This window comes from Condylura cristata, unplaced genomic scaffold (genome assembly GCF_000260355.1).
Source record: "Condylura cristata isolate star-nosed mole 26May11 unplaced genomic scaffold, ConCri1.0 scaffold00011, whole genome shotgun sequence".
Taxonomy (NCBI): domain Eukaryota; kingdom Metazoa; phylum Chordata; class Mammalia; order Eulipotyphla; family Talpidae; genus Condylura; species Condylura cristata.
The window spans coordinates 40503783-40520478 of record NW_004567112.1 but is presented as its reverse complement, the minus strand read 5'-3'; the positions used below and the strand labels follow the sequence as shown (position 1 = coordinate 40520478).

Genomic DNA, 16696 nt, shown 5'->3' with positions numbered 1-16696 from the left:
TACATGCTTTCTTAAACATTTCTTCACTCATTTTTTTTTTAAACTGTCTGAAAGATGGTACTGGTTATTTAAGTTGGTACATCACCAAAAGTCTCAAATCTAGTATCTCATCCAATGTAGGTCAGGCTAAAGGCCTCAGCAGGTTAAATGTAGGGAAAAGAGAGAATCTGACAGACTTAGGGATCAGTAGGAAATAGTGGAAAGTGCCCAGCTACTAGGGAAAAAAGCCAGTTTATCTGGGAAATTTAATCTCCTGGCGCTAGACCTTTAAAGTCTTTAAACTGAGAAAGGGTGGACAAAAGTGACTGCAGATCATACTTGGTATGAACTTTTTGAGGTTGACCTGAAAGAAACACAAAGTACTATTCAAGAAGCCAGGAATATGACGTTTATAAAGTATGTATAGTAATGGGTAAAGAGAATCTTCAACTGGCAGTTTCCTGCTCTCACTTATGCCTCCCCTTTGAAGGCAAACTTTTAAAGCTTGAATTTCTAGAAAATGTTCTACTCTACTCTTGATACATCCTGTTAGCACTAGAGTAATTATCCATAAACGCCACCCTCAGATGTTATAAAAAGAAACCTTATTCCATTTATGCACAAGATGAACAAGGCAGGTAGTCCTGTCCAACACAGGTAAAGGGAGAGGTATATATTCATTTAAATGGTCAAGCTAAATATTTAGCAAGACTTAATTTAAAGCCTTGTTACTCAATACTATCTCAATCCCCTTGGTCAGTGCTACATATTTTACAATTTACCGATTGTGATACAGCTTTTTAACATATGATTTGTAACTAGCATTTTTCTTGGTGGTACATAAATGCTTCTCATCACCTACTAAGCTTAAATAAGTTTTATTTCAAACAAGTCTGCTAGATTTGTGATTTGATCTATACACGAAACTCAAAGATTTAGTCTAAACCTTAAATTAGCAAGTTAGCAGAAATACTGGTAAATGTTTAACACTCAGCTGGGATTGTCAAGAAATCACCCTGGCAAATGTTAAAGTATATATAACCTGGAGCATCACCTCTCAGTAAGATTGAGATTTAACTGGCATAAGGTGGGTCTTGTGCAGAATTTTAAAGGTACCTCATCCCAGTCAAAAAGTCTGTCAAGGGTTAAAAGGGAAATGAACTGGGGAGTTCTCTTCTGTCATTTTTTTTTTAAGATTTATTTATTTATACAGAACCTGGGCACAGACCACAGATGCGGAGGGTGAGAGATTCACCAGTGGGGAGCAGAACAGGCAGATCGATGAAGTACACTGCTGAGGGGAGCAGTGGGTGGGTCAGGAGAGGTCTGCCTCGCCATGTGGATCTCCTCCCATAGAACTCATGCGGAAGTGGCCTTAAGCTTCTTAGTGCAGTGCTTTATCCCGCTGCGCCACCAGGGAGGGCCTTTTGTTTTTTTTTAAGATTTACTTGTTCATACAGAACTGGGGTACAGGCCAGAGGCTCAGGGGCGATGAGTGGCTTCACCAGAGACAGAGTGGGGAGCAGAAAAGGCAGATCTACGAAGTACACTGCTGAGGGGAGCAGCGGCTGGATCAGGAGAGGTCTGCCATGCCATGTGGTCACCTCCGGGGTTAGGCGGGAAAATCGAACTCATGCGGAAGTGGCTTTAGCTTCTCGGTGCTGTGCTTTAACCCGCTGCGGCACTAGGGAGGGCCACCTTCTGTAACTTTTAACACTCCATTCCCAGAAGATGGCCTAGCTGGGAAAGTGTATGTAATCAAAGCAAGCAACTGTAATCTCTCAAGAACTTTTGGCTTAAAAGTTAAACACTGGACAAGAGTGGGAAGCTACTGAAATGGTGAGTTCTTTGCCAAAAGATGGGACAAAAATAATCTTAGGAAAAGAGCAAGAAAGGTTTTTGGAAAGTGGTTAAGAGACAGAATAGGAGTAACTAGCTTTATTTCATGCCAATATAAATGCATGTGTTGAGTCTGAACAATGGCTGTTATTGAATTAAGATGAAACTACAAACACAGTAACCCTTAAATATCCGGAGACCAAGTAGTTTTCAAGTTTAGTAAACACTTTAACTAGCTTTCTACTCTAGCTACAATAGTCTTGAGATTTTTGTTATTTTTAGAAAAGCTAATGGTAATTTGAAAGAGCTTTCAATGGTACTTATAATTTCCTACCATGAGTCTCACTTAATGCCCACTCTATTGCTAATGCAACAAAGGGAGGGAAGAAATATCAGACTTACCCAAAGTAAGCCTTCTACTATGTGCTGTGTGAGCTCCCAGATAAGATGGTAGGTCCTTTAAGTCTCTTCAGTGGCCTTCTGTTTTAGTCCATGTGGCTGTTTTATTTCACAGATCAGCTTCATAGCATAGAGGTTACTAAAGAAAAAAAGCATCACACACACACAAAACATCTACAAATTTTCAACAGAAACAATAATTACCCTCCAGGAGTGAATGCACTGAGAAATGGTAAAGCATTAGGTACATAGAGGAATTTTCATAGGGAATAAGACTACTTGAGGAAAATTCTCAACCCAGATGAGAATGTTGTTTTAGGACTTTAATCTATAATGAAGAGATCCCTATGGCTCACCATAAGTTTAAAACTACTGAAAAGTAGAGGTCTGTAGTCCCTTATCCAGAACTAATTGGGTCACCTGAATTATGTTGCTAGAACTTTCTAAAGCACATATTATGTAGAATCCCACTGGGGTCTGTGGCAGTATCTAAGTAAATACAGTAAGGAATCAAACATATTAATATTGCCATAGCAAAATGTGCAAGTACCTGGTATACTTCAGAGATACTAAGTGTTCAGTTGTAGACTATCACATAAAGTGATTATTACAGTAAATCAAAGCAAGTCACAAAAATTATGATTTTCCAGTGTACACAAAAGCGTGCTTATGCTGTAACCTATTGAGTGTGCACAGCATGTCAAAAAATATACATAATTTTAAAATGCTTTATCAAAGAATGCTATCCATTATTTGAGCAGTTGGAAAAATGGTGCTAGCAGATTTGCTCAATGCAGAGTTGCCTCAAGCCTTCAATTTGTAAAAAGGGCAACATCTGCAAAATGCAATGAAATGAATTATGTATGCCCATAGGTATATTTATCATATACATTTATTGTCACCAACAGCCTCAATGTTTCTGATAGGATTGCTGCAAAAAGATAGGATATTTCTTTTTTCAGAGTTGTGGATTTTGGAATTACAAATAAAGAGATGTGGGGCCCTCTATAAAATAGACAAATTTGTATAGGAATAGTAACAATCCAAAATTGAAGAGACCTTCCCTGACATTATTTTTGAAGAATTTCAAATCTCATATGAGAACAACTGAAAGTTTAAATATTAAACCAATAAATCTTTATTATTTAAACATTTGAAAAATATTTGCATTCTAGCAGAAAGTCACATGTGCTGCATTAACCCTTAAATTTAATGACATAACTAAGGGAATTTTTCTACAGCACTGAAAACTTACTGAATACCAACCTATAAAATCAATAGCTGTAATTCAGACTGGTTCTAATAGTAGCCAATGTTTCTATTCCTGGCAACTGTAGAACACAGTTCTTATATTACTAAATATTAAGCTTTACCACTTATAATCTCAAGATTGACAGAAAAGAGGACTGTTATTTAGATAAATTCTATCTATAATATAGGTTTGTACAAGGACATTCAGTCTAGATAAAAAGCAGAGACTTATTTTCACTGTGATAATATTTGTTCCCACTGTTAGAGTAAGATTTAAATAATTTTTAACCCTTAAATGTTAGTTCAACTTAATTACAACCATAGAAACTGTACTGGTATCAGAACATAACTATTTTATTACAAAACTTAACACTATTTACAAAATGAGAAAAATAAATGACTTGCAGGCCAAACTTTAAAGGCTTCCCAGTGATTGAAAAAGGAAAAGTAAGCAACATTTCCATGCACTCACATACCATATCATTTGTGAAATAAGCAAACTCTTAAAATTCATGTTAGTAAAAACTTCAATGTATTCACAATACTTGTATGTTTATTGGCAGATGACAAAAAAAAAAACATGGTTCTGTACAATAAGTTTAATTTTAACAGTTCAATTTCCTTTAGTATTTTTTGGCTTTATGAAAACTCAGCACTGAACATCTTGCCAGTAAGAATTATAGTATACCTCTGTCACCTTGCTGCATTCATCACAAGAAAAACACAAATAATTAGTTTAATGCTTTTGCAGTAAACGGAATAGCTGTTAACTCCAAAGTTATATTAAACTGAAGCCTTCATTGTGATCAATAGCTTGGATCAGTTTAGATCGTAGAGTTTCTTTTTCTGTGTACTTTGGAAGGTCCAGGAGATTAAAACAGGTATGGGAAACTGGGAGATATTCCTCACCACCTCCTGTTGACTGGATGACTAGTTTTAGACTCTTCATACCAAGAATAGGAATGCGATCACTACCTGTTAAAAATACTGCCAAGAAAAAAATCATTCAGCCAGCCACTTCTCAAAATTAACAATCTAGAATTCCAAGTTATTTAGTAGTAACTATAACAAAGCTTTATAACAACATTTGTCCTAACGTAGAAGTCCATCTCCTGAATTTGTGGAGGCTTTATTGAGACACTTACTTACGTACCCACACCATTAGTTTTTCTTTGTAAGTGTAATCTTAGTATATGACAAATGTTTAAGAAACATTTTATGAACCAACAATCTCCAATAAAAACACCTAAAACTCATTATATACAACTGGTTCATAAATACAAAATACAGTTTTTTGTCTTTGTTTTATTGGTTAAATCTTTTTAAGTTGAAGTTTACAGCACTGAATATCAGAAATGTTTGTCATTTTTAAACAAAAAGGTAAACATGGGCAGCCAATGCTTTCTTTACAATAGGAAAGACATGGAATCAACCCAAATGCCCAAAAGTAGATGACTGGATTAAAAAGATGTGGTACATATACACAATGGAATATTACTCAGCAATCAAAAAAGATCAAACTCTTGCCTTTTGCAACAACATGCATGGAGCTGGAAGGGATCAGGCTTAGTGAAATAAGCCAAAAAAAGAAAAAGAAAAATGCTGGATGGTTTCACTCATCGCAGGAACATAAAGAACCAGGGTGGAAAAAAAATAATGAACTATATACCAGAGACATTTATAGAAGTGGAGTAGGGAATGGGATCAAAAATGGAGGGGGTGATCACAGGACTATGGTGATGGCACACAGGTGATTTGGTGATGGGAAGCCCACAGGATTACAACTGAGATGTAAAAGGCACAAAATAATGTAAAGATAAACTATTATAAAAATAAAAATAAAACAGCAGCCAGAAAACTCAAATCACTTTCAAAGAATGACATACTCATTGCATGTGAAGGATTCATGTATCATCTATCAAAATAAGATTAACAAAGATATTCTTGACAATGGCAAGAGTAGAATTTCAACTAGAATGCAGATTTTTAACAGATGGAAAAACACAGATTGAGTTATGAATAAAACTAAGTCTTGGAAAAGACAAGTTCTACTTTCTATAGAACTTCCCAGTTTTGGTGCTGAAGTAGAAAAACAAAAATGAAGACTGAACATAGAGAAGATCTATGCTCCAGACCTTAGTTTACTAAACTCAGTATATAGTATGCTGTCATAAGGACCAATTCTATTTTAGACTGAATTTATCTTTCAAAATAAAATACATATAATAAAGTATAGACTTCAAGAATTACCCTCATTGAAAATTAGAAACAGGACCTTGGAATAATAAAAAATAATTTGAAAAAAGTCTTATCTACCAAAGTAAATAAATTTCCATGAGAATATGTTTATTAGACTTCATTGTTATAAAAGAGAACTAGTTGGAAATACTTACACAGAAATTGTTTTTTCTTTTCCAATGGTAATTCATGAAATACTTCCCAAAACATTTTAATTGTAGGATGTTCTGCCCAATACTCCCCTTTGTATTCTGTATTCTAAAAAAACATAACCTTTTATTAATATTAAAGAGTATTAGTTATGTGTTGAATTTGATAAATTGGATTCCTTAGCATGTAGTTGTCCAGGAGTTTGAGACTACTGTGATTCAGTTGATTACCTACCATTCCTGGACATTTTGCAATTTAGAACTATTATTTCTGAGGGAAAAGGAAGAAAATATATACACATCAGCAGAAATGCCTTCCCACCACATCAAAGAACATGATAGGATTATATTATCTATGAAAGTAATTAGCAAAAGGATAAATTACTAAAATGTTTTATTACTGAAGTTCAACATGAAATTACCTGTGAAAAACAGTTTCCATATTCATGATCAGAATTCAAGCCAATTATTTTTTCATTCTACTACCCATTTTTAAAAAATGGCACTAAAAACAACACTAATAATTTTCTGTGCTAATCCTTTTCCATGGTGACACTGTTATCTGTCTCCTGCTAACCATACCGTTGAATAGCTCCCTCCCACAACAAATAGGCCTGACCTTTGTAATCATGAGGATATTGCAGATGTGAGAAATACTAACATCTGAAGCTAGATCAATTAATTCTGTGGCTTCAACCTTTAATCTGAGGGAAGGGTAGAGGGAAGTCATTTGCGATTTTGAGACACTCAAGTCCTCAGGTCAGATACTGAGGTTGTTTAGACAACAGCTATGTGAGTGAACCATCTTGGAAAGGAAACTACCCTTAAGTCTTGATAGACAACTGAGCCCAGACATTATTGAATTTCTTTCTAACTCATAGAAACTTTGAGAGGATAAAGATTCATTGTTTTTCAGCCACTAAATTTTGGGGTAACCTGCAGCAATAGAACTGGCACAAAATAAAAAATGATGTAAAAATAAATTGAAAAAATTAAAAAAAAAAAGAACTAAGTGTACTTCCCCTTTAAAAATTATTAGCACTGGGTCCTCCCTGGTGGCACAGCAGGTTAAAGCACAGCACTAAGAAGCAAAAGCCACTTCCAGTTCAATCCCCCCTTGCCCTGGAGGTGATCCACATGGAACAGTAGACCTCTCCTGACCCACCTCATCAATCTGCCTGTTCTGCTCCCCACTCTGTCTCTGGTGAATCCTCTCACCTCACTGCCCAGTCTCTGGTGAATCCTCTCACCTCACCGCCCTGTCTCTGGTGAATCCTCTCACTGCCCTTGCACCTGTGGCCTGTACCCCAGTTCTGTATGCACAAATAAATCTTAAAAAAAAAAAATTAGCACTATGAGGAAAAAGTGAAAGAAGAGGGAATACGTCCACAGTGTGGACTGTGAAATGTTCTTTAAAATTCAACTACAGTTGTCTTTAACTTTTGGTTCTTAGCAAGAATCATCTTGTATCTGGTGCTGTGTACACATTATTCCCTCACTTTAGCCCACTTAAGACAAATTCTCCTCTCTGCTCATTAGGAAATTTCTATTTAAGGCTAAGATTAAATGTTAGCTTACTCACTTTTTAATCCATACAACAAACAGAGGTTTAGCCTAAATTGGAGGCTTTAAGGAAAATTCAGTGAGTGAAGTCCTTACTTACCTTGTGCTAGAATACCCTCTAGTGAAAAGCTTGCCCAGATTTATGAGCCTACATGTATAACATGCCCTAAACTCTCCTTCATACTAAAAGGCCTCAAAGACCATGTTTGAATTGATTTACTATTGTCTTCCTAATCTCTTACATAGTATTAGGTAGTCCGAAGAAGCTCAATAAATATTTGCTAATGAACTGATTAACTTTAAACTTTCTCTATTTTTAGCCATGAATATCTTAATGACTGAACAACTGAAATTACAAAATATATATTAGATTACAAACAGGTTTGGAAAAGATAGCCTGAATCCCTGCATTCAGTTAATGTATTGCTTGTTTGAATTAGTCTGAGAGAATGCTAGTGGGGAATGAAAGAACACTGGGCCAATATTCTCCTTTTTTAAAAATGCCTTTATATGATTTTAGTGTGCACAGTTTGGATGAACAAAAAAATTTTTAAAGTCATAAATTACAGTCATTGAAATTATAATGAATCAGATATAAAACTTTTTGAATTTCTAATTTATTTAAATGGGGTCAATAAGTATGACCTGCATTAAATAAATAAACATAGTGTTACTGACTGAACATTCTGTTAGTTATATTTTTGGGCAAGGGTTTAACTAATCACTGAGTGCTCTTCTAACAAAGAGACAACAATTCTGCCCTGTGGTGTTTACATTGCAGTGAAGGAAAAGGAGAGTGAAGACAAGTGAAATTTATAATAAATTCAAGTTTAAAAAAAAAAAATAGAGCAAGAGGTGGGAAACCCGCAGGGATTACAAATGAGATGGAAAAAAGAAAATATGCAAAATGATGTAAAAATAAACTTTTGTGAAATAAAAAAAAATAGAGCAGGAGGGAGAAGTAAGGAGTGTGTGTAGACATATGTAAATGTGCGTTTCAGGTAGGCTGTACAGGACAAGGTCTCTGAGAAGTATAAAAACATAAAGGAAGTGAGAGCAAGAATTCAACTGTGGAAAATTCCTGGCACAGGGTACAGAAATAGAAAGGTCCCAAGACTGAGGTGATCCTGTAGGGTTCTATTTTCAGCAAAGGGGTCAGTAATGCTGTAGCAAAGAGAGTCAGGGTAAGAATGATGGGTGAGGCAAGAAGGACAAATTATGTAGGGTCAAACTATAATGGGAGGCCACTATATTAATATCTTCTTCACTTTAGGGTGACTAGAGATATTCCTTTTTCATGGGGATTCAAACTCAGTTTGATCTATAGCTTTCTTAAAGATCAATTTATCCCACAAACGAAATTTTTTTTTAAAGATTTATTTATTTATGCACACAGAACTGAGGTACAGGCCAGAGGTGCAGGGGCAATGAGAGGATTCACCAGAGACAGTGGGGAGGAGAACATGGCTGAGGGGAGCAGTGGGCAGGTCAGGAGAGGTCTGCGGTGCCATATGGGTCACCCCCAGGGTGGGGATCAAATTCATGCTGAAGTGGCTTTAGCGTCTTAGTGCTGTTTTAACCTGCTGCGCCACTAGGGAGGGCCCCCAAAAGAAATTTTTAATCTCTTTTTTAGAGGATTTAAGTCAGGCAATCAGCTTTCTAAGTGACATCCTCACTTCTTCTACCTGGTTTCTCAGACTAAAGTCCCTCTTCCTGATTTGTATTTTGTTGTATAGGAGAAAAGGAAATAGGGACCTATAAATTCCTTAAATTAGCTTTGAAATAACTATTGCTTTCAGCCTAATCCTTCCTGGATGTACCCCTAGCAATACAGTAATACAGTGTACAATTTCCAAACCTTTCAGAGTGTGGTATAAAAATGAGGTTTTACCTTGACAACCCAGGCCATCAAAAGTTTAGAATTTAAGCTGTCTCTAGTCAAGTAACTCCTCAACACATCCACCTACTTTCTATCTTCCAAAACAATTTCTTCTTTAGCTCATTATTTATATTTTTTAATCTGTATATTCCTATTTTTATTCCTTTATTATCATTCTAGTGTGACTTTGGGAAAGAGTAGAAGTAAATGTTATTACATCTCTATATTTAACCAGAAATCTGAAATGTTTAACTTTTAAATTTTATTCCTTAAGTATACAGTAAAATCAACTTTTTGTGGTGTATGTATAGCTCTGAGTTTTAAACACATGTATATATTTGTATAGTACTATCGCTATCAGAATACCAAACAGTTCTACCATGAAAAGAATTCTCTTGTGCTACCTCAATGCAGTACACTCTCCTCCATTCCTAGCTGCTGACCACCCTGAATGTCTTTTTAAGAATGTCACATAAATGAAATTATGTGATATGTAATCTTTTGAGACTGGTTTCTCTGAGCACAGAGACTCAGATTCTTCTAGTTGTTGCATGTATGAATAGTGCATTTCTTGGTTTTGCTCAGTAGCTTCCTACTGCATGTATATATGATATTGATATATCCACCGGAGGACATCTAGCTTGTTTCCAGTTCTTGACTCATTTGTAATTTTTTAAAAAACAATATAAAATGAATTGTGGTAAAATATACTTAACAAAGTTTACCACCTTAATCCCTTGTAAGTATACAGTTTGGTGGCATGAAGTACATTGTAAGATTGTACAACCATCACCACCATCCAGCTCCAGAACTTTTTTCATCTTCAAAACTGAACTCTGTACCACACATTAAGTAACTTCCCATATTCCCCTTACTTACAGATTTTTGTGTAAACATTACTTAATGCCTAGGAATGAAACTGTTTAGTATTATAGCAAGTATGTTTATTTAAAAAAAAGGAACTTTTCCAATGTGTTTGTACCACCTTTTACATCTACTTTATTTAAAAAAAAGAAACTTTTCCAATATGTTTGTACCACTAGTATTTCCACCAGCAATATGAGTTCCCTATGCTTTATATCTTAGTTCAATTTATGTTGGCTAACTTACTAGGTTCAAAATATGGAATTATTAATGCAATAATCATTTCAAAGGTTGCTATATTAAAAAGACAAAAAAATTATAGGCCAACTATGCTTATCCTTCTCAAAGCTGATCAAACACAGCACTTTTATTTAATGTTTATCTGAAGAAATATCTGAGAATTACTTATATGGAGAAAGAGAGAGAAGTTTTTCGAAAATTTCTAATCCCCTCCCTTAAGTTTTCTTTTTTAGCTAAGGTACCAATGAAAATCATGTGCTGCTAAAATTTACATTGAGCTTAACCAAAAAAGAAGAAAAGAAACTAAGATCTTCAGTACTAAGTGTTTTTTCTTAAAGTTTTTCTAGGCAGAATGAAAACCCATTCAAATTTAGTTATGTTTTCTATCCCACTGCTGGCATAATGACATTTTTCCATGTGATACCACACCTATATCACAAGTAGAAAAAAAAATATCCCTAATTCACACATAATTAAAGTTAATTCAATGTGGAGTAAGAAGGGTACACTGCTTTCCTATTGAGTAAATAAACAGTGTGAAACAGAAAACAAGAGGGCAAGATTTCCTTCAATAAGCCATGTTTTTTCTTCTTTCCTTTCCACTTAGTTACCATCACAAATTTGTTTCCCCCTACCTTTTCCAGTTCCTTCCAATCATAATTTGTATTTCCAATAACCATTGCTTGTAGTTCATTAGGCTGGAAGAGTTGAAGGACTTTTCCTCCACAGACCTTATGAAATCCCGCATGAAAAGCATCAAATAAGGAAGCCACTGATTTGTTGAATATGTAATCCACATAAGCATCAACGAACTCCTGTCTAGAAATGAAAAACACAAATGCACAGAACATAAATATTTTTACAGAGAATGCTCTTTTTGTTACTTAGCTACAAAACTGAGAAAGTATGAAGTAGGGCTCAAAGGAGGCAAAGCCTTTATAAAAGTTTATTCTTCTTTCCATAAAAAAAATTCCAGTCTCTATGAGGCATGTAGACTTTACCATTCATAACCATTGTTAGACTTCCTAGGTGGAACATGTCATTTCCTAATAAGAACAATCATATTGTCAATGGCCATACAAATAATTTAAAAATCTTCATATACTATGCATTACTAAGTATTTAATCCCTAATAACAGCAATCTGTTATAATTATTAGTATGATGAAAGAAAAGAGAGTTTGGAAATTCAAACTACTTGACAAAACACATTGTTTTTCCTTGGTTTTCAAGGAATCTGAGAAAAATTTATTTCAAAAACTACCCAATAGAGGTATTAAGCATTCTTTTATTAGAAAAATCATTAAAAATTACAAGTACAGATTCTTTTCAAGTGTATGTCCATAAAGCTACACACATATAGGCAAAGAAGTTTTGATGCTTTTTTGACTGTTATGATACAAAAGAAAGCTAAAGGAAAAAAAGGAAGTACTGTTATCAACTAATGAGAACTATAATTTTATTCAATTTGTTCTGTTAGCCACATTTTATACAACTCTCTTTAGTCAAATGATGAGATTAGGTCCTAGAGGATTTCAACGTTTTATATTCTTGTCTTCCAAACTAAAAAAGAATGATGCTTAGGCCCTCCCTGGTGGCGGAGCAGGTTAAAGCACAGCACTGAGAATTTAAAGCTGCTTCCGCATGAGTTCGATTCCCGCCTGCCCCGGAGGTGACCACATGGTGTGGCAGACCTCTCCTGTCCCACCCACTGCTCCCCTCAGCAGTGTACTTGTCGATCTGCCTGTTCTATTCCCCACTCTGTCTCTGGTGAAGCCTCTCACTGCCCCTGAGCCTCTGGCCTGTACCCCAGTTCTGTATGCACAAATAAATAAATCTTTAAAAAAAAAAAAAAAAAAAGATGTTTAAATGGGGATACTGGAAAATTTGGCCACCAGTATTATAAATTATATAATAATTAACAAATTATAAAATAATTCCAAACTGAAATTCTAAAGGTTACACTGTAGACTATAAAATTAATTGGGTCTAAGGAAAAATTCATAGTATGTGCTGTAAGGTTCTGATGACATAATGATGTAATATATATAAAAGTTACTCATAACTCATCTAATTAGAAAACTAAATTTATCCAAGCTAGTTAAGTCCCTTAAGCATGATGGCTAAATAATTTATGTGGTAATATGGGTTTTTTTCTTCCTCCAACATTTTCATTATCTAACTAGGTAGTATAAAATAAAAATATATTTCCCTTTCCTTCCAGTATTAAGTGTTGTTAATGCTTTCTACATAAAATAATATTTAGTCCAATAAGAACTTTAAAAGCTGAAAATAAATCTATCAATTTTTCAAAACAAATTTTTTAAAGGATAAGCAGAAAGATCTAATACTTTTCACATTTTAAAAACTATTTTTATCAAAGTAACATATATGCAGTTTAAAATGTCAATAATAGTGCTAACAGCCAGCATTTACTGAGCACATCCACATGCTAGATACTATTCTAACCACCTTAAAATTTTTGCCTCATTTAATCCTCAAAATAATCCCAGGAGTAGGAACATATTTTCTTATTTTACAGAAAAAGAAACTGAGGCATGGAGCTATCAACTAATTTACCTACAGTTACAAACTTTAACTAGCAGAATCAAGTTTATAATTATCTGAATCAAGTCCCTGGCAACAGCTACCAAACTAGATTTGTTTAAGAATTACAACAGAATAGTTTTGTCTGTACCTTTCCACCAGAAATTTCCACTATATGAGGGCAACTATTTGTTAACATTTTGCTATTTTCATTTTTAAATATTGTCAAATGCACTAAATGTTGTGAGAGGTGAGGCTTTTAACTGCTCCACTCTCACCTTGCCTCCTAAAGGCTTATATTATTAACAATTTCTGGTTCAGCATTTATTGTTGACATTTAATGTGAACAAAACTTTCACATTGCTGTTCCTTCAAACGAAATTCACTTTGACTCTCTCCTATATATATATATTTTTTAATTCCATGTCTTCCTCTCTCTTGGTTTTATTCCTTATTTTGTTGGAATACATCTCTTAGTAACATACTGAGAGAAATGCATCGAAAATAAATTCTCTGAGATTGCAAATAGGAAAATGTTTTTATAAACCCACATATTTCATTGTGATATAGAATTTTAATTTAAAATTTTTCTCCCAGAATTTTAATCTCCTAGCTTCTCTATCATTCTGATATTATTCTGATTCTAAACTTTATATATCTTTGTGTGTGTTTATGTATTTTAATGTATATTTTTACTTAATAGAAGGCTTTAAGATCATTGTTTCTTTCAGATTTTAAAATTTCATGTATTTTTCCTTGCCATATTTTTTCCACTTCCCATGTTTTCAATCTTCAAATATATGTCATTTAGTTCTGCAAAGTTTTTAGTATATTTATTTGTCAAATTTTTCTTTCATGCCATTATTTTTCAATTTTTAGCAGCACTCATATTGATGCCATTCTTACCATTTTGAGGATACTGATTTCAGTTTCTTTTGAAGTTCTGTTCATTATCCTGCATTGCTTCTGTTTCCTTGATATTATTTTTGACTCTTTTGATCTTTTCTTATATGTCTATTTACCTCTGGCTATCCATTCACATTTAATAGACAGTTTGTTCCAATATATTGAAAAGAAAGAGGAAGACACAGACTTTCAATTTCCCTCTTTCCAGTTCAGCCCTTAGCCCTGGCTTTGCTAGTGGTGCTCAAATCCATAGTCCTTCTAGTTCCATCTTACTGAAGGTAAATTTCAAGCATGAGCTCATGCTGGAGAGGGCAAGTTGACAGGCTACTGGATTACTAAGGAAAATAATATCAAAGTGGATTTCTAATATTTCTGGTAATGGCCAATCTCTCTGTTTCTAACATTCCACTAAACCCCATACATTTTCTAATTATTTATTGTCAATGCTTAACCCGTCATTCTGCATTAGAAACTGGCTACCTGCTTGAATCCACCCAGTTCATTCTATGTGGCAGCATTCTCTGATTGGCTACCACTGCTTTCTAGCTTCCAAAAATGTGTTTGCTATTGTAAAATTTCCCCTTTTTTATTCTTTTTATAATCTTTTATCCCTTTATTAATATTAAAGGGACTTCAAAAGCAAAAAGCAGACTACTTCCTCACTATGAACTCAAAGTTTTATCTGAATAAAAAATGTAATACTGTGACATGTTTGTAAAGAATTAAAATGTCTACTGGATCTTATTACTGCCACTGCTATAAGACACTTACCGATTTTGTTTGTTAACAGCTGTGTCTGCACCATTTAGAACCAGCTCTTTCACTTCTGTTGCACCAAAGTTTTCAACTGTGATCTAGTAATTTAAATTTTTAAAAAAAGTCAATGTCAAACTCAAAACATATTAGATTGATTTAATATTGTATTATTATAGTCTTCCTTTTTTCAATTACTATAAGAACTAATAAATGTGTAGCAAAATTCTGCTACAATAAACATTTTTGTGAATTTTGCATTGAGCCACAACTATAAACTTGCATCCTCTCTAATAGTTTGAAATTCTGTCTTGACCAACTAAACAACTAATTACAAATCACTAAGTATTTGGTTACTTAAGAACAGGAAACTGAATATTTATCATGCATAAAATCTCACAGAAGTTCATTGTAGTAGTAAAATATCAGAAAGGATGTTTTCCTGAGGTAAAAGATAGAATTCAAGTCAGAATGCATTCAACTTAAGACCAGTTATGCATTCTTCCCATATAATAGCCGTTATTCTTACATGCCCTGTAAACTGCCTTGTTGCACACTTCATTAAGCACAGTGGTTTAGCCAGCAATGATGATAATTAGATTTATAAAAACAGTTGTTCTGAAACTTACTACTTTCCTTACTAAACTGCTAATTTTCTTATCAATATTACCATTCCCACCTTTGCATATTTTCTATTTCATCTTTTTTGGAATATTATTCCTTTCCATTAAAACATTTTAGATATCTGTTATATATAAAGCACTATAGTAGGAGCAGTATGATAACAGATGAATAAATTCCTGCTCTGGAGTTTACAATCTAATTAAAGGAAGGGAAATGTGATATGTAAACAACTCATTATAAAATTATAATAAAGACATGAGTAAAATGCTATCAGACCCAGAGGACGCATTAAAGTATGAAGTATGAAAGACCTTGAATAAAAATGTAATTACAGGCCTTCCCTTGTGGCGCAGCGGGTTAAAGCACTGCACTGAGAGGCTTAAGCCACTTCCGCATGAGTTCGATCCCCGCCTGCCCCAGAGGAAATCCACATGGTATGGCAGACCTCTTCTGGCCCGCCCGCTGCTCCCCTCAGCAGTGTACTTCGTAGATCTGCCTGTTCTGTTCCCCACTCTGTCTCTGGTGAATCCTCTCACCCTCCGTATCTCTAGCCTGTATCCCAGTTCTGTATGAATAAATAAATCTTTATAAAAAATGTCATTATATGAAATGCATGTCATATGCACTTAGATGTCATATGTAAAGATGTCATATAGATGTCGTATGTAAAGTACCCACAAAGATGAGTAGGAATATGAAATATTGGGAGAGGGTAGAATTTCTGATTGAGTGTGCAGACTGAACAACAGGTAGATATGAGAGTGATAACAAATTCTATAAATAAATGCATGGCTCAAAAAAGAACAGGGAGGTAAAGTGTCTGAATAACAACATATGCAATGACAAAACCTGGTATGAATGGGAGCATGTAATGAAAGTTGCCAAAAAAAAACAGACTACAAATGTCTCTCTGAGGCCCACTCTAATCTGTTATTATGTAAGCAATTAAGACACACTGAAAATCTCTGGTAAACTAACTGAAGTGGGAAAAATGTTTGAATCACCATAGTTTTTGAATATACTAAGAGTTTACAAACTTGAAACCTGATAAATTAGAAATTAAGTTGCTTGGAATTCAATGTTTCAATCAACCGAGCTGCAAAATTAACTGATATGGAACCAAAATTTCATAAGTAGAATAAGTACAATGAAGATTTTCCTTTTCCTTGGGGGTGTGGGGGGAACATTCATTTACTTATCTTGCATCTATCAAAGTCTTATTTAAACATTTGTCAATTTTTGAAATGACAGACGTATGGATAAATTATTTTGAAGGTGCACATAATGTTTTTGGCAAAGTGCATGATAGCAAACTATGTTATATTTTATCACCTTTAACCACAAGATGATAAAAAGGAGTGTCTTAGGCATTTTCTCACACAAAAGTAGCGATAAAGGACTGATCACAAAAATATACGGAGAACTGATGAAACTCAACAAAAATGAAGTAAACAACCCCATCAAAA

General features: G+C 34.3%; 1 protein-coding gene across 3 annotated transcripts in view; it reads right to left on the bottom strand.

The window, feature by feature from the left end:
* Nucleotides 1-3376: 3376 nt before the first annotated feature.
* Nucleotides 3377-16696, bottom strand: part of HERC4 (HECT and RLD domain containing E3 ubiquitin protein ligase 4) — a 105923-nt gene continuing 92603 nt past the window's right edge. For all 3 annotated transcript variants that reach the window (XM_012723664.1, XM_004680846.2, XM_004680845.2), the window contains 4 exons: nt 14625-14707; nt 11037-11220; nt 5862-5964; nt 3377-4455 (listed from right to left, as the gene is read on the bottom strand). In XM_012723664.1, the coding sequence (XP_012579118.1) occupies nt 4247-4455; nt 5862-5964; nt 11037-11220; nt 14625-14707 (579 nt within the window). In that variant the 3' untranslated portion in view covers nt 3377-4246. The remainder of the gene's footprint in view (nt 4456-5861; nt 5965-11036; nt 11221-14624; nt 14708-16696) is intronic.